Below are 25217 nucleotides of genomic sequence, written 5' to 3'. Positions count from 1 at the left end.
GAACTGAGGTCCACTGCTTCTTCATAGCTCTTTCAGCATCCCAGGGGCAGCAAGAATTTTTCTGCCTTAATCTACATTCAGTGCTACCTCCTGTTAAGGAAACTAAGGCTATTCATCACTGACAAATAGGAACTGCCGTTCAACAGGTAGACAACAAAATGGCACTGGCTTGGATCTAAGGATAAGGTGGAATATTCTCAGCGATGGTTCAGCTGTTTGGCATTCTTTTATCATGGTCGCCACAGTGTGATCTAGTTGAGGAAACCAGACTTTACTCCTCAACCTGGCTTTGCACTTAACTACACCCTGGTGACTAGCATGGTCCAATTGGAGGACTCAATAATTGAGAGATGAGGGGATAACAAGGTGGTTGTATTACAAAGAGATAAACACACTGGAGAAGATAAATGTCTTCATTGCAACCCATCAAGAAGTAGTTACTCCACTCCCTCTACCAACCAATCTCCAACTATCCTCTTTCATCCAGGGCCCACCCAACAGGTGAGGTTCCAGATTGAGTTTCACAGCATTTGATACTCCACATGGTGGCAACAAACATTATAGTTGATAACAGAGTGCAAAGGGAAATCCTGAGCTTGAAAAAACAAGTGGAGAAGGAAGATACAATTGGTTGTTTCTCAAGAGCAGTTCCACAGGGGTAACTGCTATCTTATTCCTGACATGGTGCAATAATGTCAGAACGCCGTTCAGTGTGGTTGATCATGTGTGTCAGTTTTCCAGGATCCTAGGTTGGTTGCCTGATTTGCCAACTGATGGTTGTCATCAGTTGTGGTAGCTGCTTGAAGGCAACCACGGTGACAGCAGTGATCCCTCTAATCCCAGGAAGTCGCATTCCTCTGTTCTTCTGCAGTCTCCGCCTCTACGTCAGTTGCAGCTCAAAAGCGTTGAGACAGGTAGTCTGATGGGTTTTGACACCCAAACTGGTAGGTGATTGTTAGAAATGGGGTTTCTGGTTGACTAGGGTATGCATCTAAGCCACGCAGAAGCCACCACTCTAGTCAGGGTGATGGAGTTACACACTGAAGATATTATTATTATTATGCGTTCTTATATAGCGCTCGATTACCCGTAGGCATCTCGTCGCTTGCCTTGGGAACCCGTCCTGGCTTCCCCCAATGTGAAAGCCAGGCATCCCGCCGCGGGGGGGCCGTAGTGGAGATTAAGCAGGCAAATGCCCAGAGCTGCAGAGTGTGAACCCATGATTCAAGTAGGCACCGAAACGAGAATTATCGAGTCTGTGGATATTTGGGCTCAAGACCCTGCCGCGTCGGGAATTGAACCCTGGTCCCGGGTCTGACCTCTGCTTCAGGGTCTGCCTCCTCTAACCAGTGAGCCACACTTCTCCACTAAGATAACCCCTGCTCACCTGGCAGAGCAGTCAGGCTTATTTCAGAGGTAATGTGTAAAGCGTTTACACAAAAACACACACCCACACCAGTGACACACTGGGCACACCACAAAAAGAGACTCCACACAAGGGTATATAAAAAATATCATTTGAATTATTCATAGAAACACATTAGACCACATCACATAAACCACTGCAATAGTCATGACATCACATAGATCATAAATCACTTGGACAATCGGCTAATTGTCATAACAACATCATAAGGTAGTGAAATCAAGTAAATACTGGTATTTTGCGCATATTATAAACATATCATGCCAACTTTAGGTCTGACACCATCATTGTGCACCTATAAGGCAAACCCTGACATGGTAAGGCATTAAACGACCTGTACCTAGGAATACGAAATGCAGCATGTAAGGGAACATGAACATGAAACACTACTACAGTCCATGCGCACCATTTAAGCTTCTATTACAGGTAATAAGAAACCCAAGACGTAGGGCCCAGGAGCACCCACACACTTACAATCATTAAGACGATAATAGACACTGTCCTTCATGACCCTACTCCTCCGTGTGCTGTGGAGGATATGCTTGTCACCAAGCTTGGCCCCAAATGCACTGTGAGCAGATACGAGCTCCTATCGTCGGAAGTACGGTGACCCTGTGTGGTACACTCCACTGCAGGTACGTGGCATGGCAGGGGGAGGGGCAGACTATGTCCCACAGCAGGGCAACCCCTCAGGATCTCCCACAGATATCCGGAACTGCTTGGCTAGTTCAGGGTAGCTGCCCGCTGCAACGCGGGACAGCTGCTGCCCCAGACAAATGGAGATGGGCTGCCTCAGCTCCTCCTTTCCCTGCCGCCTGAGTGAGCGGGGAGATTGCAAGCGTCCTTACCCCAGCAGGCCCAACCTGCTCCAAGGAGGCAGCGGGGGCGCTCGTGTTCACTAGATCCGGCTCCCGGTGAAACGCAGCCCTCCTTTTGCAGATACCTGGACTCGTCTGTGTCATGAGTTGCCCTGGCAACCAGAGGGCGGAGCCAGTCTCCTTTGCGGCTTCCTTGTCACTACGACGACCTGCTGGGGCCACGCTGCCTCTGACGTCCACCTTTTCACTGTAAGGCCAACAGCAGGTGGGGCTCAGCCCACAACTTAGAAGACTGCAGCAGTGCAGGCTGGTTGCTTTTCCAGAATTGCCATCCCGGCGAATTTGGACAGTGCAGTAAGGCACGGGCTGCAGGGCAAGTGAAAGTGCTGCTTAAGCCCTTAAAAATGAATGAAGGCAAGGCACAGCTCACCACGCCTTTTCCCTCAAACACGAAGGAAAGAAATACCATGTTCTACATGCGCTTCTTGCAGGTCAGCCAAAAGCCCTCACCATGCACTCTAGTTGCAGGGACCAGGGGCAGGCACCAGCAATCCTCCTATGCTGGGCCTCCTGGGAGAACACTGGCAGCACAAAACCCAGGGCACAGGCAAACCAGCATAAAGGTTTCTGTAGTAGGAGTTGCAGTCCTTCTATCAGCCCAGCAGGCAGCAGGACAATACTCCCAGCAATAAAGTCCAATGGCGGTCCCCCCTGGCAGTCCTTAGAGCCAGCAGCGGCTGGGTACAAGTCCACGCAATTACTTCTCATTTTCATAGAGTCACCACCCCTGTACTTATAGTGCCAAAGTCTTTGTTCTGGGGGCACTTCAGACACATTGTAGAAGTGCACAACACCCCCCATTCACCTTGTAAGCCCTGGCCCCAGACACACCACATTGGGGCGGTGACAGCATTGTGGAAGGCAGGCACAGCCCTATTCGGGTGCAACTCCTCCCACCATTCCAAATGCAGACTAGGCCTATTCAGGTGCAAGGGAAACACATGCTGCTTCCCTAAATTCAGCCAATGTCTTTTCAGCCTTGTGCTGAATCACCCAGGAAAGGCTGGACACACCTCAAACCCCCCCCCCCCTTGTGACTGTCTAGAGTGAATGCACATTCCCTCTCTCCTGTCAGTCAAAACCAGACGGTCAATACACATCCAGGCAGGGTATAAAGACTCATAAGCACACAGAAATAACCACTTCTAAAAGTGGCATTTCTAAAATAGTAATAATCAATCTGCATTCACTGATGAGCAGGATTTATCACTACTATTCTAAACATACCAAACATGGTCACGCTACTCCTCAGATCAGAATTTACCACTGAAGCACATATGAGGGACTCCCCAATGCAACCCTATGACCGGGCAGCCTCACAACAGTGAGAAACCAAATAGGCTGCTTGTCACTACCAGGACATGCCACACAGTTAAGGCACATGTCCTGCCTTTTACTTACACAGCACCCTCCCTATAGGGCTAGCTAGGGCCTACCTTAGGGGTGACTTATATGTAGTAAAAGGGAAGTTGTAGACGTGGCAACCACTTGCTATGCCATGCCAGTAAACTGCGATCACAGGCCCTGCATTGGCAGAGGCCTGAAACATGTTTGAAAGGCTACTTAGGTGGGTGGCACAAGCAGCGCTTCAAGCCCTGTAGTAGCATTACATTTAAATGCCCTGGGTATATGGGATACCACTGTACAAGGGACTTACAGGTAAATTAAATAAGCCAAACAGGTGTAGACCAATCTTACCATGTTTACAAGAGAGAGCACATGCTCTTTAGCACTGATCAGCAGTAGCAAAGTGCCCAGAGTCAGAAAGCCACCAACAACAGGTCAGAAAAAATACAGGAGGAATTAAAATGTTCTGCGAAAAAAAGGGCCAAGTCCACAGTGATGATGAAGGAATACTCCTGAAGTTGCTGTATCTAATTCTTGATGTGTCATGGGGGTGTACATGATGACCATTGACAGGGAGGCACTAGTGGTTTGTGGTCAGTTGACAATCAGAAGGTGTGGTTATATAGGTAGAGTTGGAAGTGCCAGCACCCCCAGTCAATGGCAATGACTTGTTTATTGACTTGTGAATCTCTTTGTAGTGTAGATGTTAGCACCCACTTGCTAATAGGGTCCATTTCCGATGGGTTTGCTTTTCAATAAGAGCAGCACATAGTCATAGGAGGTTGGTTTCTTTAATGGTGTCAGAGTACTGTATGTAGTATCAGCAGAAAGGGCATCTTTAGTTGCCTGAAAAGCTTATTGTTACTCATGTGTCCATTCCCAGGCCGAGATAGGTTTAAGAAGCCCTCTACGTGATTCAGTGTTTGAGGTAATAAATTTAAATGAACATTTTTTGACCATGCCCAGGAAATTGCATGCTTAGGATACTGAGAATATTTGGACAGCAGATGTGATGACTTTAGACAGGTCTGTGGCAGTAACTAAAAAAGCATATGTTTAGTTTAAGAAATTCAGACTTATTTTTGTTCTGCTTGTGATGACTTAGCACTCAGAGGACCTTACTGAAAAAGTTCTAGAACGCCTCAGCAGCACTGGAAATGCAAAGGTACAATCTCTTATACCTTTGAAGTCCAACATGTGTCTAGAACAGTGCTTCTCAGATGTGTTTTTTTACCAAAACCTAATTTGTAGGTATTGCCTGCACAGCGCTTGCACTGTGCTTGTGAAATCTCTTGTAGTTAATATGTATTAAAAGGAGGCTCCTGTTATCGAATTACTGTAACCATGCACTGTTGTGTGGGACTTTTTATTTTACTTTCCCTGGCTGCACACATTGAAACAGCTGTGTTACAATTCCTGATCTTTTCATCGTGACTCCGCCAAGGAGTATTCATTTGCTCTCACTCCACATTTTATGTGGCCTGAAGTTCTTGAACTCGATTTTATGACTTTGTTTTGGGCAGTTATATTAGTGTGCCTGCACAAGCCAATGTGAAGATCTCACGTCACTCTCTCCCCATAATGGAAGAACTGGACAATACTGCCATCTACTGGTTATTTTTTTTGTTGAATATAAAAATAAATCCTGCATACATTTTCTCTTCAGGTTTTATGTTTCTAGGATGATGAACCGAGTACTGGTAGTCAACTCAGATATCAAGTCGGATATCTATGTTTTTAGATTTCGCCTTCACAAACAACTTGTTATTAATCGCATAGGAAACCTAATGCATTTACCAATACTTGCTAGAACTTTCGCATCCCACCTAGCTTTAATGGACATGAGGCAGGCGATTTTTTTTATATAACTACAACATTGTGCTGTAGCGCTAGCGCACTATCATTTACACACAGCACATTTTCTATTGAAATGGCCATTACATTTGCACAAACATACATACTTCTAAAACTAAATTTCACTGTATTTCACACAAATGATAATGTATGAACATCGGTTTTCATTGAATATATATCATTTGTGCATCACCAAGTAAAGTGTCTTGATTTGCTTTGATCCTATTAAAATCTTTTTTCCATCACACTTCAGAATTGCCAAAACAATGTGCTTCATTTTTGGTTTCCTAACTGGTAAATGTGTACAATTCATTTACAGTTATTTAAATTTTGTGTGTTACAAAAAAAAAGACATACCACAGCCTTTCCTTTCACATTCGCTGTCTCCCGACAAGATTGTCACATGATTCACTTTACTTTTCTTTCTCGGGCTGCAAAGTAAGAGGAGTTTGGAAATACCAATCTCTGTGTTAAAAAAGCAGCAGTTTGTCAAAAGACATAGCCTGACATTTGATCTCTGTCTTTGAAGTGCAGTAAATGTGACAAGTTAAATGTAAAAAGGCATCTTTATTTATTGCTTGGACATTTATAATCCACCATAAATCGTCTCTCACGACCCACCAGCGGGTCACGACCTACAGTTTGGGAAACCCCAGATTAGTAGGTTGTATTCAGGATCAAGAAGTTCACAATACCCTGTACTGATGGATGTTTGAGACTCTCAGAGAAAACCCTATACCTGGGGTTTCCTGGCTAACAACATGCACATTTGTAGATTTTACTGCGCTATACAGTGTAGATGAGTTAAAAAACCTTTTTGCAAAATTGGATAGGTGCAGTGAGAAGTGACAAAAAGGGTGATAGTGTGCTAGATAACGTGAAAGAACAAGGAAACCATTACTGTGTAGAAATATTCACAATACTGTTTTCAAACTGTCTTGAATATATGTAAGAGTGGGTGCGAATAACAACCAACGTTGATCTACTTACCGAAATGGTTACCTTTCAACCCATAGAAATTATTTGTGGGGTCATTATTGGGTCATAAATGAAACGCCCGCAACAGGGGCCCTTGTATGCCAAAGCTTTGAAATGTCTGTAGAAATCTCAGGGAGCCTTGCGAAGGAGAAGTGCTGCCAAAGAATGCATCGGTCAGTGACACCGTCCAAAGATCAGTGTGAGATTGGTATGGACAAGGGCTGCAGATGCAATCCCAGACATTCCTTGTTCTTGCAGATGCAGACCTCGTCTGGTTTCTTGGATTTTCGGGCTGCTGTAATCAATGAGACCTATGGGGGGTGTCTTTTGACTTTTCTGATGATCTCTCATTTTTATGTCTTGCCTGAGACAGCGCATGCGCTGCCTCTTCAAGACATTTAGTAAGTAGCTTTTAAAAGTGCCTCCAGAGGCTTTTGCTGGCCTACAGCTTGCGTTCACAAGCTCGTGCATGTGCACAGCTGCCATCTGTGTTTTTATTGCTGTAATCAGGCTCCTCTGCTTGCACTACCCAACTCCCTTTTCCCGCTCCCTTCTGGTCAGCTTCATTTGTGTCTTCTAGCTGTGAATCATACTCCTCTGCGCGCACTCCCCCTCCCTTCTCCCCCTCCTCTTCCACAGTTTCATTTGTGTCTTCTATCACTGTGAATGCTCCTGCTTCCACCAGGCACACACACCATCAGTTGTCAGTGCATGCTTTCACCAGGTACACACACCACCAGCCGTCAGTGCATGCTTCCACAGGCACACACACCACCCGCCATCAGTGCACGCTTCCACCAGGCACACACCAGCCGTCTGTGCACGCTTCCACCAGGCACACACACCACCAGCTGTCAGTGCACACTTCCACCAGGCACACACACCATGAGCCGTCAGTGCACGCTTCCACCAGGCATACACACCACCAGCCGTCAGTGCACTCTTCCACCAGGCATACACCACCAGCCGTCAGTGCACGATTCCACCAGGCACACTCACCACCAGCCGTCAGTGCACGCTTCCACCAGGCACACACCACCAGCCGTCAGTGCAAGCTTCCACTAAGCACACACACCAGCAGCCGTCAGTGCACGCTTCCACCAGGCACACACACCATCAGTCGTCAGGGCACACTTTCACGAGGCATACACACTACCAGCCGTCACACACTAACAGCCGTTGGTGCACGCTTCCACCAGGCACACACCACCAGTCGTCAGTGCACGCTTACCCCAGGCGCACACACCACCATCCGTCAGTGCACACTTCCACCAGGCACACACACCACCAGCCATCAGTGCACGCCTCCACCAGGCACACACACCACCAGCCATCAGTGCACGCTTCCACCAGGCACACACACCACCAGCCGTCAGGGCACACTTTCACGAGGCACACACACTACCAGCCGTCACACACTAACAGGCGTTGGTGCACGCTTCCACCAGGCACACACCACCAGTCGTCATTGCACGTTTTCACCAGGCACACACACACCACCAGCCGTCGGTGCATGCTTTCACTGGGCACAGGCACCACCAGCCATCAGTGCACGCTTCTACCAGGCACACACACCAAGAGCCGTCAGTGCACGCTTCCACCAGGCATACACACCACCTGCCGTCAGTGCACGCTTCCACCAGGCATACACCACCAGCCGTCAGTGCACGATTCCACCAGGCACACTCACCACCAGCCGTCAGTGCACGCTTCCACCAGGCACACACCACCAGCCGTCAGTGCACGCTTCCACCAGGCACACACACCATCAGCCATCAGGGCACACTTTCACGAGGCACACACACTACCAGCCGTCACACACTAACAGCCGTTGGTGCACGCTTCCACCAGGCACCCACCACCAGTCGTCAGTGCACGCTTACCCCAGGCGCACACACCACCATCCGTCAGTGCACACTTCCACCAGGCACACACACCACCAGCCATCAGTGCACGCCTCCACCAGGCACACACACCACCAGCCATCAGTGCACGCTTCCGCCAGGCACCCACACCACCAGCCGTCAGTGCACGCTTCTACCAGGAACACACACCATCAGCCGTCAGGGCACACTTTCACGAGGCACACACACTACCAGCCGTCACACACTAACAGCCGTTGGTGCACGCTTCCACCAGGCACACACCACCAGTCATCATTGCACGTTTTCACCAGGCACACACACACCACCAGCCGTCGGTGCATGCTTTCACTGGGCACAGGCACCACCAGCCATCAGTGCACGCTTCTACCAGGCACACACACCACCAGCCGTCAGTGCACGCTTCCACCAGGAACACACACCATCAGCCGTCAGGGCACACTTTCACGAGGCACACACACTACCAGCCGTCACACACTAACAGCCGTTGGTGCACGCTTCCACCAGTCACACACCACCAGCCGTCAGTGCACGCTTCCACCAGGCACACACACCACCAGCCGTCAGTGCATGCTTCCACCAGGCACACACACCACTAGCCCTTAGTGCATGCTTTCACCGGGACACACACACCACCAGCCGTCAGTGCACGCTTCCACCAGGCACACACACAACCAGCCATCAGTGCACGCTTCCACCAGGCACAGCCGTCAGTGCACACTTTCACCAGGCACACACAAACCAGCCGTCACACACTGCCAACCGTCAGTGCATGCTTCCACCAGGTACACACCACCAGCTGTCAGTGCACGCTTTCACCAGGCACACACACACCACCAGCTCTTCAGTGCACGCTTTCACCAGTCACACACACCACCAGCCATAAGTGCACGCTTTCACCGGGCACACACACCACCAGCCGTCAGTGCACGCTTTCACCGGGCACACACACCACCAGCCATTAGTGCACACTTTCACCAGGCACACACACCACCAGCCGTCAGTGCACGCTTTCACCAGGCACACACACCACCAGCTGTCAGTGCAGCAGGCAGGCTCTTCTCAGAGTTTCTTGGTAAATATGTGTTTGATGCCTGTGAGGGAGTGGGTCGAGTTTCCTTAAACCATGCTGAGTATGCAGTTGCAGTGCATGAACTCCTGTGTGAGTGAGTCATGCTGCCTAGGGCACACTAACTCCACACTTGTAAATTGCGCCTGCACCAGGCTTTTTCTCATTTGCAGAGTTCGGCTCACAGCTAGGCAGCCCCCACACCCCCGGGAATGACTGCTTCCTACAACCAGAATGGAAACAACATTCAGAGCAATGAAAACAAGTTAATTTGATGCAAAGAACTGTTAACAAAAACCATGTCCAGCTATTGTAGATCTGGCAACTTATACAAAACAGCAACAAAAAACGAACAAGCATTGGCATAGCCAATCGGTCTCGCTTTTTGGACCCCATAAGTATTTAGTTATGTAGCAGAATATCCTTGGTGCAACAACACCAACTGTTGCATGACTAAACATTTATAAGGTCCCAAATGCGAGACCTATTGGCTATCCCAATGCTTGTTCTAATTGTGCCAGTTGCGCCTCAACTTTAGGCAGCAGGTGAAATGCGATGTGCAGATGACAAAAAGCTACAGGCTGCGCTGTGCGATCAATGTGTTGTCACACTATTTTGTCTCTCAAGAACCTTCTACGTTTGGAAACTGCTCACAAGTAATCAAGAATGTTACTTAGTTGCAGGTCCTAACACTCTGAGCAAACTGGATGGGTGCAACAGCCTCGACAAAAAGAACCCTCTTGCACCACTACACCATCATCCATTTTAACTCTGGCAAAGAGTATGGGAGTGACATCTTGAACTTTATGAGTCAGAGCAGTATTCTGTAATCATGTGGGCATCTGAGCACTTAACCTACATATATTTGTGTCGGGATTCTTAGCAGTGGGGATAGAGGCCACCACAGTGTACACAAGTAGACCTCTTGGTAGGAGGAGTGGTGGGTCAGATACTAGCCCCCTTTCAGCACTGCTTCAATGTGACAAGCTTGAAGATTGTCCCAGTGTGGTCTTGTTAGGGAGCAGCATTTCCGATTCTCGGAGGATGAGGCATCACTGAAGGGCTTTGCACATCTTTGGATGACTTATCCTCAAAGCTCTTCTTCCTGACCATGCGGTATACACGTGCTTGCAGTCTAATAGGCCCACTTGAAAATTATCGATGGACTTTTCTGCACCTTACCTGGCCTGCCATAACAGAAAGTGATCATCGTTAGGGTTGGCCATTTGCACAAAATACGTGTTTAGAGCAGCAATGGCTGTGTTGTATGTTTAGAGTTGACCATCCTTTGATGGGGCACTTGATAGTGTAAAGATGGTTTTCCCCACCAAATGAAGGAGTGTCGGTGTCTTCACTTCATCTCCTACTATTGTGCTGGAAAATTACATCTCTAAACAATCTACACATTGAAAGCACTTTTGTGTGTTCCACTTATTGTTTTGACAGCTCCACACCATGTTTCTGCTCTGTGCAGTGTCATGAGAACTCCTCTCCTCCCTTTCTCCACCCCTACGTGTGCTGATGAGCATGAGCATTATCACATCCAGTGCAGAGAGATCAGGAGAAGCAGGCCCAGCAGTGAGGCAGAGAGGAGCTGGGATAGGCAGAAACAGAGTCCCAGAGGTGATAGTGTGCCACAGGAGGAAGACACCAACAATGAAAATTAGTGAGCTACGGATGAGTTAAAAGGGTGCCTGTACCTCATCGCCAATGTTGTGTTCTTGATTGCATGCATATGTCGCTCAAATGAAAACATGAGGAGACTCCATACTAGTTTGGTGTACATGTGCCAAGTGATCGCTATGCATAGGTGCAGGAAGAAGGTGTGCGGGTGCTGCAGCGCCCCCAGAACTAACCATGCTAGGGTTCAGAAGGTGAATGAGCAAGATGCCTTGGCATTTTGGGCCCGAATCACAAACGGCCTACACACTCATGCCAGACGTCCTGAAGTCATGGATGGACATCTGTACTGCAGTTACCCATCGCTAGGCAGAATGCAGCACACATAGAAAGAGAAAAAATGAGGACAAATGAGGTTATTTCTACTCCGCCACCCCTGGGGTAGTTCAAGAATCTGACATATTCCCGAGTTTATAATTCCTCATAAATCTGGGAATGCTTTAGATTCCATGGTTGTTGCATGGGAACACCACCAGCAACCCCCATGGAATGCCCCTTTCATGCTGTGTTCCACATGAAAGGGGCATGAAAATCCACGCGAAGGGGCTTTGTAAATATGCTGCACATTGCGCCATTGGAGCATCACAAAAATGATGATCCAATGACGCTAGGGGCCTCGTATATGAGGCCCATTGTTGTTTGTGAGCTATATAGGTTTATCAGTAAACCTGTATGTCTGTGAAAAAGTAATGGCCATTTCAATGGAAAGTGTGCTGCCTGTAATTGACAGTGCACTACCATACCACCCTATCAATATATTTGTGACAGCATGCTCCAAAATCCTCCATCGGGTACATACCACACCCGTACTACTCCCCTGATGAAATACATGGCTTATTTATCGTGTTTGTTTTTTGTGTACTTGTTTTTGATGCACTGCAGTGTTTAAACACATTGTTTTCCTGACATTTCACTTTGGCGTAGGACAGCCTTGCAGCGCTGCCCTGCTCCAAAATGCCATAAATAAGGTCCGATCTTGAAAAATCCAATTTTAGGCAAGTGCGACCTGCTTTTATTTTTTTACAAACGCTCACGGGTAGCACTGTTTTTTATTTGCTTCATTTTTTAGGTTGAGGGACCTATAAGCTGCGCAAAGCGCAGCTTCCGGTCCGGAGATTTAATGTTACTTAGTAGGGCTCTAGAACCCGCCTCCCTGCCCTGTCTCTCCTCCATTGGCTGGCTTCCTAAACGGAGGTCAGTCATTGGAGGAGAGAGCTGTCCCTCCAAAGAAGCTCCGTCTTTTTCGGATTTGGGGGCGTACATTTTGCTGTTTTTAGCCAGTGACGTCACCCGTCACTCAGGACAGCAAAACACGCCCCCGAATCCAAAAAATTCGAAAGCTTGCAGCCGCCATTTTTCAGCTGTCTCTCCGAGCACCTACAGCTCGCGCGGAAGTCCGCTCCCCAAAAACTAGTAGGTTACAATAAACATGTTATTGTGCGCCTTGATATCAGTTGCCGAGGTATGGGAGAGCCACCTCCTCGCACAGGGACCGGTGAGTTCAGGCTCCGTCCTTCCCCCCCCCAGGACTGCCCCGTCCAAAGAGAGGAGAGCGAGCCAGGGAGTGGATTGCCAGACTGGATGCTGCCTGCTCTCCCGCCGGTGAGTGCCTGTTCATTCGTTCCGTCTTCGGATATCTCATTTGTTTCTTGCTGCTGGGACGTGGCTTTTTTATTTAATGTCCTGTTCTTCTTGAAGAGGCCATGCATAATTTAAAATATTTTTGTTTCATGTATCTTTGTGGGACTTGCACTGTGCTATGGCTGCCTTTCTACCAATGAAGTAGAGAGTCCCCGGTCCGCCGGAAGCCAGGGCTTCAGCGGCCAAGGGGATCCCTCGGCCTCCCCATCACCTCCTCGCACAGGGACCGGTGAGTTCAGGCTCCGTCCTTCCCCCCCCCCCCCCCCCAGGACTGCCCCGTCCGAAGAGGGGAGAGCGAGCCAGGGAGCGGATTGCCAGACTGGATGCTGCCTGCTCTCCCGCCGGTGAGTGCCTGTTCATTCGTTCCGTCTTCGGATATCTCATTTGTTTCTTGCTGCTGGGATGTGGCTTTTTTATTTAATGTCCTGTTCTTCTTGAAGAGGCCATGCATAATTTAAAATATTTTTGTTTCATGTATCTTTTGGACGCCTTTAATGGCTTTAGTGCCAAAGTGAAACTTGTAGCATAGAAGTGCAATCTGAGCTCACACTTCTGTACTTCTGTACAAAGTCTGTGCTATGCTAGTGGTCAGAGTCTGACAAACTGCCGCTATTGGTGATGATGATTTACACTTTATATAAGGCTAGCTGGCACAGTTTGAGATTTGCGGACGCTGCGAACAGTCGAGGCACACCTGTGAGGACATATTTCTGTCTCAGTGCGTCTGCCTACCCAATGGACTAGTGCCCTATTTCTTTAAATCTCATTCTGAACGCTTTGGGCAGGTACCTATTGGTGAGTGCATTTTTGTGGGTTGTTTGGCGCGTTATCAGGAAATATAGAATACGTATCATCATACCGGGTATTACGTCATCGCAGTTTAGTGACGAAAGAAAGAAGTGCATTTGGGTCCCTTTGAAGCCACGGAGTTCCTTCTGGGGGCGGGGTGCAGGAAACACGGTGACGGGAAAGAAAATGTTTTGTTGGGGGTGAGAACGCGGGGGATGGGACACTGCTGAGATTGTTTGTTCTTCACTTTTGTGCCTGGAGGGGGACAGGCAACTCGAAGAGCAGCCGCACTCCCGCCTTAAACACCCTCAGAAAGACGCCTAGGCATGAGGGGGGCTGGGGGCGAGTTTTCATCCTCTCGTTGTACTTGTGCGAAGAAGCAGCAGCAAGTCACACCCTGGAAAACAAAACGAGAATGTTAGTACACTAAAAAGTAGTTGTCCTGCTTACCTGTGTATGCTGCTCGGAGGTGCGTGCCAGTTGGGCCTAGCTTCAGAAACATATCTGTCTGCACTCTGGGGCCACGCACATTGCTGCTTAGAGACGCTGCTAGTAAAACCGCAGCGAAAGAGTTTAAGCGCCTTTCATGATATTTATTCCTGGTGCTCAGACTTGTCTGTAGGTATGCTAAAATAGCTGAGAACCAAAGCGCTGACGCCTGCCCTCTTTCTAGCTAGCCGAGGTGTCGTTTACAGATCCGGCTGTGGGCTCTGACAGCAGGCTGGATGCTTTTTGCAGAAATGCTCCGGAGAGATGGCTTAGGTCGGTTTACAGCTGCCAGGAAGTGACTGTTGCACTGATGTTTGCACCCTGGGGCTAGGCATTTAAGCACACTTTAAAGGACACACTGACTGCGTTGCCCAAAAAAAAAAAGAAAATGAGCAATACCAATAGCTCTACCAATAATATTGCCGAGACCATTGCATTGTAAATGCTTGTTTTACTCTGCTGTCAGGATCCGGTCTAGCTGCGATTGACTATTCTGTTTCCTCATATCATTTATGGCACTATGCACTTTATATTGTTTCGCTATCCTGTTTGACCATCAATGTTTTTATTAGATGTGATTAATAGTGTCTTTTACCTGGTACTCTCTGTGTGATATTAGAGCCTTTGCCTTCCTGATTTTATTTTTAGATTAGGTTATTATCCTATCTTGTATGTTCCCGTGAGGATTGTTTTATTATATTTTATCGTGTGCTTTTATGGTTTTATTATTTGAAACCGAATAAAGATTATCTTGACTTGAGGCCCTAAGTGCTGCTGACTAATCTGCGTCACACCATTATTGGTCCCCTTTAATGCTGCATATTCCTGGCTGGGCAGCTCCACTGATCAATAATGGGAAGGAAATTCTAACATAATATGACATCTATTTGATGTAAGTCAAAATCCCAAACATGCTGCCTCCTCTAACCTCTATGTCCTGATCCTTACCCTTGTCATCTTTTCTCTTTGTCTTCCTTGTTGTGTTTTCTAAAATGGTAGATTGTATTTAAAACATTGCATCAGCAGGGATCAGTGGGTCATGTTTTGAATGTCAAAGGCCAGGGCAGCCAACTCCCCTCATAAGGAATGGGCCAGAGGTTGCTGTTGTATCTGTAATCAAAGAAATCACCTCCAGAAAAGTAAATATGGTCACCTGACCCACACAATAATGTCGAAGAATGTTAACGATGATTACCTGTCAGCGATTTGTTTTGACCCAACAGGAAATTGGGAGATGTTATGACCAGCTAATGCTTGTATAATGCAGATAAGCTGTGGTGTGTCCGCCACGTTTGACATAGGACTGACATTGCTTAAGCATTTTCAGCCTTCCAAGCACTCTCCACTATTTGAAAATCTACTAATACCTATAAGGTTCATCTCACCTTTGATATGATCTCACCATTTTCTACATTTTTAGAGCTGTTTTAATCTACTTTGGAGAATGTGACAACTTTGAGCGTTATTGTCATCTTTTCAATCCTCCTGTCTTCCTGTCACTCTTTGCAGATCTTCCACATGACGTATGATCTGGCAAGTGCTGTGGTGCGGATCGTGAACCTCATCGGCATGATGCTGCTGCTCTGCCACTGGGACGGTTGTCTGCAGTTCTTGGTCCCAATGCTGCAAGACTTCCCGGGTGACTGCTGGGTCTCCCTTAACCACATGGTGGTAAGTGGTCCACAGGTTTTCCACAGCTCATTGGGATGGGAACCATCCTGTTCTTCCATGTACCAGGGATCTATGTCAAAAGAGAGAGAGTTATTGCAGGAGTTTTATGTGTTTTATATAGCGCTAACTTGACCCAAAGGTATCAGAGCACTTTACATGAGCACCATGAGCACCAGTTGCGTTACAGACAGACACATTCATTTTTGTTGGGCACGGGAAGATTACGTGATTTGCCCAGAATCACAGGATGTTGAGCGTCCCTGCTGAGACACGAACCCGGTTACCCAGCTTCTAGGTCAACTGCTGCAGCTGTGAGGCCACATCCTCTCCCCAGACTTCCACCAGTGTAGGATTGGAACACTTGTGACAAGGACACCACACTTGTGAAAAGGTGCTGGATTATCCATGTGGAGGAGGTCAATCAATTTACTAATCAAGTGATTATTATTATTATTATTAAATTTTATAGAGCGCGTAGTCACCCGTGAGTATCCCAGCGCTGAGATCCATACATCTGACGGTCAGAGGAGCAAAGGAAGGGGAATAAAATTAGGGAAACAGGTGCGTTTTTAGCCGCTTCCTGAAACGAAGATAGTCTGGATCTAATCTAAGGTCGCGGGGAAGTGCGTTCCAGAGACGGGCAGTGTGGACAGAGAAGCGCCTTCCACCAGTACGTGCCTTCTTGACTCTAGGGATGGTGATAAGATGATAAGATTCAGTGCGCCTCATGCCCTGTGGCACCGGGAAAAAGCAGAATGGTACAAGACTCTTAAGGCATCATAGTAGCTACACAGGCTATAAAAACATCCATGCATGGTACATTTTCCACATATAAAGGCATGTTTAAAACTTTGTGGAATCTGTGAAACTGTAAATATACTGATGTTAAATCTCATACTTAAATGTCTCAAGCAAGTCTCAAGCTCATGTCTGATACAGTACCAGAGATTTCTGGGCACTTCATCGCAGGGTACCTCGCCCACTCCACCACTATCTCGAAACAGAAAAGAGCTCCTTAATCCACCCCTTGCTCCCTGGAACATGTGCATCACCTATGGTGCCAAGCCTGCCCATTTGTAAATATTTAAAGACCTTCAACAGAGCCCTATATTGCACTTCAAGGCAGCCTGCTCTCTGAGCACCCTCATCGCGTTAACCACTGTTCCTGACACTTAGGAAAGAATGTGTTCATCTTCTACAAAATCAAAGGTCCTAAACGGTTTCAGACATACAAACTCTCCATTCATACTCTGACTGACCTCTCCAAGTCCCCCTGTTTCCATACACTAATCGCACCCCTCCACCACAACTCCAACAAATGCACCACAGGTCTCCAAGCGCTATAATAGCTATCACACACACTCAATATAAAGATTTGCTTCATAGTAAATGGCCTCACTGCCCACTACTCAAAGAAGGCCCAAAAGCATGACATTTCACTTCTCACACACCACAGTCCCAGCTTCCCTCATTTTGGTGCACTCAAGGCCTTCCTTTTACCCAACCTTACATCTCTACCTCCATACAAACTGAAAAGTAAAACTTGCACAGTACTCAAACTGGCCGACCCCATCTCTACCACCTCTTGCCTATTTCCTAAGCAAATGTTTTAACCATTTACTTACTCATTTACACCCTCCAACTCAATTATTTAGCCCCTCCCTCCTTTCCATAATCTAAATCCCACTATGACTTCTTCCAAGGGGGTGTCAACAGGGGTTCTCAAGAAGGTTCTCCTGGCAATTATTATTACAACTCTCATGTCATAGGACCTCAAGTAAGCGTTTGGTGAAGCAGGTGGTATCCTGCAACTGGCAGACCTCCCATCCGTCAAACCTTCAGCTCCTATGCTGTATTTAGAGTGGGGAAAACTTTTGGGTTACCATCTGCAGAGCTTCCGCTGGATGTCCCGAAGCTAAACCAAGGCCCAGACATCCGTCCAACACCGGATCGCTTAGTCACAGTGACAGTCATCCCGCTTATTTTTCCTGCCCATGTCCAAATGGGTATATGGGCACATGGAAGACACCAACCAAGTATCACTACAACCAAAAGGATTCAGTCCCCATGTCCACTACACCCGACACCATCCTCCCTTCCCTCCAGCTGCTACCCTGTTGTTCACTGGAACAAAGAAATGCAATCATCCACCCTCGTCGCTCTGATTGACATCATCACATGCTGCAACACGCACAACGGCTGTAAAGCTCACACTGGCCAATAACCTTGTCATCAAAAAACTGAACTACTGCAAGAGCCTTCAGTCAGCCTGAGCCTTCCATCCTGCAGAAAGGTTCTAGATGTTAAAATGTGCACTGTCTTTAAGTTCAGTAAATCCAACAGACTCTAGTCAACCATCCTCAATCCTGGTGACTCGCAATGTACTGTGCAAGTTCCTAATCATAGTGAAAAAGTCTGTAAATAGCCACGCTCCCACTACCTTGTGTAGACCACCTCTATGTTCAGTCTTGTTTTCCTCAGGGATCAGAAACATATGGCCACCCTACCATACCCCAAGCCCCTCCTCCTTTAAAGGATCAGGCCCTTTCCTCGCCCTATGTCGCCTATCAATACCAAGTCTTGTCTGTCATGACCAATCACAAGTATGTGTCCCTTAGCGGGTAATTAATAACGATGTAATTGACGGTTTTTAGCTTCCTGCCATTGAGAGCTAACCTAGGCATGAAAAAAATATTATTTCTATAGTAAATAAAATGAAAATAAAATAGAGTATACACATAAACAGTTTTAAAGCTAAAGTACCGAACGATGGCAATGGCATATATATTTGTTAAAAGTGTTTAATTTTGTTGAAACATGGCAATTTAAAGCATAAAAAAATTAATCTGATAAAGATAATATTTGAAAATATACTTAAAATATGTGTTTGCATTCTCAAAAACAGTCGTGAATCTTCACCCGCAGGTTTAAGACTGGAAGTAACAAAGTATATCTAGGTTATGGCTGGACACCTGCAGCCGACAGATTTCAAGGCATAATAATGCAAATATGGTATGCACTTCTATTATGTTGCCATAACGAAAATATTATATTGGTCAAAGTGTAACCATTTCAAGCTCTCACTATTCATGTTTTGTTGAATGTAACATTTGTGTGCCATATGGAGTGAAACTCGGTGTTTGTTGAAGGTACAGGATTGTGAGTGATGGGCGTAATTGCTCACAGCCATTGTGCACTCCTCACCCCCCCTCCCCCACCAAGTATCTGTCCTCACTGCTCACCACTGACATTTTCTCACCTGCCAGCTTTCCTCACTGCTCACCAATGCCAACACGTTATACTGCCCACTCTTCACACTACTGTGAGACAGCTGCTGTTGTTGCCCAGTAGTACCAGCTATTTGTGTACCCATCGGCCCATCTTTTCTCACTGCCCTCCAGCGTACTACCTCCTAACACCACTGACCAGTGCCTGACAGTACTTGCTTCTCACACTGCCCACCAGCGCTTTCTCCCCATACTTTCCACTAGGTCTGTATACTCAGACAGCCCCTCAGAGCAGCTATCCACACCACCCGCCAGTTTCCACGTGTTACACTGCTAACCAGTGGCAGCTCCTCAAACTGCCAACAAGCACAGGCTCCTCACGTAAACAGCCAGGGCAAGCTTATCAGGCCGTTTATGCTGCCTGCTCCTCACACTGCCTCTCAGTGCCAGCTCCTCACCCTACCTATGAATGCCTGCACCGTATGGTGCCCACCTGTAAAGTTCCACACAGCGACCAGAATTGTAGCGTCTCAAGCTTCGACTAGCGCTAGCCCACACACTGCCCATTAGTGCTTCCGCATGAAAGGGCACACCGGTGTCCAATCTCTCTCACCGACAACAGGCCAGCTCCTCAGAGGGGCGACTAGTGTCAGGTATACTGCCCATCATCTTGCACTACCCACCAGCATCTCTTCTTTAAACTGTCCACCAGTATCCATGCCTCGCACTACTCACCAGTGCCTGCGCCTTATACTGCCACTAGTACTATCATCTTGCTGCCCAACAATACTTGTTGAATCTGCTCTCCGCCAAAGCCTGCTGAATATGCTCTACATCAATGGCTGCTGAAGCTGTTCTACCCCAATGCCCGCTTTTCACACGTCTGACAAGTGTCATTTCCTCAGCACTCGCCGCTGCCTGCTGCACACTGCCCAGGACTATTCCCTTCTTATACTGGACTCCAGTGATGCTCCTCACACTGGACTCCAGTCTCCACTACTCTGACCTCTTACAACTTCAAAGTGCTCACTCTGCCAATCAATGACATCCCAACAAGGCGGATTTCCCACAGTGCTCAGCGGTGCGTGCTCTCTTTCATATGGCAATGGTGGCCCAGCCCTCAATGAAAGAGGCTCTCGGCGCCCTTTTGAGTTGTACCAGACAGCTGTAGTCGTGATGAAGTGGTCCTGAAGGCCTCTGTGCCCCTGTGGTGCTATGTATTGTGTTCTAAAGATGGCTACAACCATGCAGGCTCCTCACGGTATCCATCAACACACTTTCCTCCTACTGTACACCCATTTCAGCAATTCACAATGTTCACCAGTTGTAACGCCTCACGCTGCTCCTATGTACCTGATATTCTCACTGCCAAGATTTGTACTTCCAAGAGCATTCTGGAAGCTGATAAGTGATCTAGACTCAAGGGTCAGCCACTCCTCTGCCTCTTTTCCTCCTAATTTTTTAGATCCAATAACTGTATCCTTCTCATCCTCTTCTTTCTGTCTCACACTCTCTCTTTCCCTTTTTTACTATCACTCCTCCTGTCGATGCACTCTTCTGTTTGCTCCTGGTCTATCATCTTTTACTTACCTTCTCTTCTTGTTCACTAGCTACTAGCTAGTTGCTTCTTATCTCTCTTCTGTTATCTCCTATCCCCAGGACTCCCTGAAATCTCCTTTCAATAACATTATCGTTTTACCTCCCTCCCCTTGCTACAGCCTGTCCCTCCCTCTTGCGGAGTGGCTGCTCTACACCGGTTTCTCTGCCTTAGGTTGACACACTAAGTCCTTGATGTCAGGAGATCTAGAAAGCTCACTTCCTGAGAAAAAATCCGGAAACGTTTAAACATGGCTCTCCGTCCTGCTTGGTAACCATTGACTAAGGGCCTGATTTAGATCTCGGCCGACAGGTTACTCCGTCACAACCGTGACGAATATTCAGTCTGCTGAAATATAAATCCCATAGGATATAATGGGATTTATATTCGGCGTATGAGATATCCGCCACCACTGCGATGGAATAACCTGTCCGCCGAGATCTAAATCATGCCCCAAGTCCTTAATGACAGAGGGTCTTGAATACCCATTTCCCGGCCATCCGGGGAAAAAAAACAGAAAACGTTTGAATATGGCTGTCTGTACTACTTGGTAACACTCAGGACTGCAGCCAGAGTAAAGTTTGAGACTGCCTTAAGGAGAGATATTTTATTACCAACATCTTCTTTAATCATGCCTCTCAAATTACTGTAATTTAGAGCACATTAATTCTTAGAAAAAGATCACCTGCTTACTAAACATTAATTCAGCCAAAGCATTCTATTTTAAATGAAACCTCAAGCTCAGGCAAGATTTCCTTATCAAGGACCGCACAACACTCACTGGTTTACAGCCATTGCCCAAGAGAACCTAGACACTAAATACAAAGGGGGTATTTAGGATGGCGGGTGCCCACCATCGCAACCTGATTTACCCCTGCCATATTATAATGGTGAGGGACAACGCGGCAGACACAAAGTGCGTCCACCGCTTTTCCGCCGTTCGACAATCATTCCGATTGCCGGGCGGACTTGGGCCACAATATGGAGGAGGTGCCTAGCAGGCATCGCCATCCATATTAGTATGTGTGGCTTTTAAGGCCTTTCTATGCCGACGATGCCGCCATGGAAAGGCTGGCGGGGGATTGCTTTGGGGGCCTGTTGCGGGGCCCCCGGGCGGATGGGGAGCTACCATAGGTACCCCCCCTACATTGCCATGCACAAGGTGGCAGGCACCGTGCAGTGCCTGCCACGTTGTGCATGGCAATGCACAACATGGCACTTTGGCATTGCGGCGGGTGCTGTCAAAAATGTGAAATGCGACCGCCAAGGTGGCAGTCGCATCCTAATTAGCAGTGCAGAACCGCCGCAAGGGTGGCAGGCAGACTAAAGTCTGCCCGCCATCCTAATAACCCCAAAGTGTCTATGGATCCCAACGTAGGCATCGCTATTTCAAAAACATTTCACTATAAAAACAAACTTTTGAGTTGTTGCAATTGACAAATACATTGAGTGTTTGCTGTTAATAACGCTAGATTAATGGTGGCCATATTGGAAGTGGGCCTGTCTGCACTGTTTACTCGGTCTAAGGCTAATTCAAGGACCTCACCCACCACTATGTGCTCTTTTTCTGAAAGACACTCCAATGACCATAATGTATTCGGGTTGTCCACCCATCATTGCTTGCGCTCTTATATTGTTACCAGTGGCTCATATTGACTTAAGCATTCCACCTATTAACCGTTTATCTGGCACTTTCCTATTACTACAAGTTATTCTTAATCTCTATTTCTGCACTATTTACCCATTTCTAACACATCTATGGTACTTTCGGCAACAAAGGAAATAATAATACAGCGGCGCCTGCTCACCACCTGGCATGAATCACCAATGGAAACTAAATTTGCCACCTCACAAGTAAAATAACATCTCCACTAGATGCTGTTGCAACCATGTAATTTCCACACACAAATATCAGAGGCCAAAAATCACAGTCCTTTGAGTTAGTCAAGAAAGAGGCACCATAATTAATATAACTACATCATTAGCATCTACAGCAATGGAACCACCGTGGTTCAGGCCAACACCTATAATTTCTTCCCTTTCCAGGAGATCTTCCAGTAGCTCAAAAACTCCAAATCAATTGCAATCAAAACCATTGACACCCTTCCCACACCACAGGCTGATTCACATTTAATTCCCCCTGAATATTGTCAATGCCGTCACTTCCACCATGCCACTACCCCCAGGCCCCTCCCCCACATTCAGGAGAAAGCCTTCTCACCGGAGAGCACTGTATTTGAACTGACAACCGTGGTTCCTCCGACCCATTTCTAATAAAAACGGGTCTCATTAATAACCGCTCACTCTTCAAACCTGCATTAGACACCCACGACCTCTTATCTGAGACAAATGGACGATCTCATAGTTGGCCTCACCAACACATAGGTTGGGGTAAGCTCTCTTGATGACGTTTTTCCTGCCCCCTAAGTCTTCCTAAAGAACAAAGAGGGTAGGGGAGGTATCTTTAGCCCATGCCACAGCTCTGACCTGAGCTGAAATCCCAGAGAATGGTTTCCCTTTTAATCGAACCGCTCTCACGACTGCTCTCTTGTTATAGCTTTACTCTACCGCCCCCTAGTGCCCGGCCATAACACTAACATCATGGAATTGAACTGACAACACCTAGAGTGGGCAGGGGTGAACCATGTGTAAATGATGACTTGGTGACCATGCCTCCCTCGAGCTGTGCGCGATAAACTCTTCCTGTGGGTGCGGAAGGCGGTGGGGCGGTAACTGATGTGTCTGTCCCTTGCAGAACGACTCGTGGGGCAAGCAGTACTCGTACGCCCTCTTCAAGGCCATGAGCCATATGCTGTGCATCGGCTACGGGCAGCAGGCCCCCGTCGGCATGACGGACGTCTGGCTCACCATGCTCAGCATGATCGTCGGCGCCACGTGCTACGCCATGTTCATCGGCCACGCCACCGCCCTCATCCAGTCCCTGGACTCCTCCCGCCGGCAGTACCAAGAGAAGGTGAGGATGCGCGTGACACTCGTCATTGCGTGCCACGCATTCCACGTGAGGTGCGCCCTGGCCGCGTCGCTGATTGGACAGACTGTGCTGTCAGTGTCAGGTGTACGGAGATTGTGAGGAAGTTAAATGTGCGTGTTTGTTTACATGGTTCTTTTTATGCAGAGATGATCGTAGGCAGTCAAAGTGCGAAACTCTGGGGCAAATCAACAAGGGCCTTAGCCTAATAAAACTATTGCCCTATTTACAAGTGGGTGCTAACATGCATTAGCGCATGTTAGCATCTGTTTTCCCAACGCCTCGCTTTGCATCTCTAATGAGCTGGAAAGTGGGCGTCACTGGGCAGTACTGTATGTAGATTATCGTTGATGTGCACATTAGCAGACGTTAGTTTTTGGCGAAAACCGTGATTTTCGCCAAAAACAAATGTCTGCTAAAATGCTGACTTACCTATGCTTTACATTGGGGGTGTATTATGCTGATATGACCATAGGGTCGTATCAGCAAGGTTATCGCCATTTTTCATGGAACATCGCTGTAAAACGAGCGATGTTCCCTGGAAAACACGGCTATCGCTGGAATAATTATCGCCATTGCACTATGCGTTGTTAATACAGCGCTAGAAGGGCGATAATTTCCAGCGATAGCCAGTGATAAAAAATCTCATGGTAAGCTCGGCCAGCGATAATTATCGCTGGCGCTTGATAATATGCCCCTCTGTTTCGCAGGGGACGCGAATCAAAGGTGCATGTCTCTCCCGAAAACGAGGAAAAAGTTTGTGGTTTCAGGGGCTTCAAAATGTTTTGGCGAAGCATTACTGCCCATAGTAGCCTGAATGGGTTTCTATCTGCCAATGAAAAGATTCTAGCCGAAGAGATCAATTCTGATTGGTTGTAGGATGTTAATTCTACTTACTGAATGAGCAGGCTGTTCAATAAATCTGATTCACTGCCCTCAATTAATGAGGGAGAGAGTCTGTAGTTGGATTGGCTGCTTGGGACGGAGCCAATTCAGAATAGCCTGTCCCTGATCCACCACCCATCGATGCCCACCTATCCAGCCAGGTATTGGCCTGCATGTGATGTGATAGGATTGGTATATCAGCAATCCTACTGGAAATTGTTATGAATCCCATAGGATATTTGCTCTGTAATGCTGAGGCAACCCTGTGTGTGCCCGCTCTCATAATGATGCTGCGATCTGACTGAACCCAGACAGATAACATATTTGTCAGGATCCAGTGGGTGTGCACCATGTGTGTCTGTGCTGACTCGAATCATCATCTTTAAAAATAGTGTGCATGTGTGTCTGTTTTACTGCGTGTGAACGTACATTTTGAATTAAATGCATGAGCATGATGTGCGGATGCGAGAAGGTTTGTTAATATGTGCATGTCTGTGATGTGAACTATGTGCACTCCATGCATAAGGGTATGTTTTGAGAGCGTGCACTTTGTACAACAGCTGTATTACACCATTGTGGCCTTCGTATGGCCCATGTTTTTGTCTTACTCTTACAAAGAAGCTCCTTGTCTGCTACTGCTTACATGTGGGGAAGAGATATGCGTGTACATTCAACGCGTGCGTTTGTGTGTGTGTGAAGTCAACATATGTGCCCATGTTCAGTATGTGCCCTGTCTCTTGGTATATGTGTGTTTTAATTGTGTTTATAATGTCTTCGGGTTAGTGTACAATTGATGCTGTACGTGTGTATGTGT

The 25217-nt window shown here is 47.3% G+C and overlaps 1 protein-coding gene across 1 annotated transcript in view; it reads left to right on the top strand.

Annotated features, from left to right (window-relative positions):
• Nucleotides 1-25217, top strand: part of HCN4 (hyperpolarization activated cyclic nucleotide gated potassium channel 4) — a 943305-nt gene that overhangs the window by 851226 nt on the left and 66862 nt on the right. The window contains exons 3-4 of the mRNA XM_078685048.1: nucleotides 15544-15705; nucleotides 23285-23503. Coding sequence (XP_078541174.1) covers nucleotides 15544-15705; nucleotides 23285-23503 — 381 coding nt within the window. The remainder of the gene's footprint in view (nucleotides 1-15543; nucleotides 15706-23284; nucleotides 23504-25217) is intronic.

Source organism: Lissotriton helveticus, chromosome 3_2, assembly GCF_964261635.1.
Source record: "Lissotriton helveticus chromosome 3_2, aLisHel1.1, whole genome shotgun sequence".
In the NCBI taxonomy this organism is placed as follows: Eukaryota; Metazoa; Chordata; class Amphibia; order Caudata; family Salamandridae; genus Lissotriton; species Lissotriton helveticus.
This window is presented reverse-complemented; position numbering and strand designations above follow the sequence as displayed.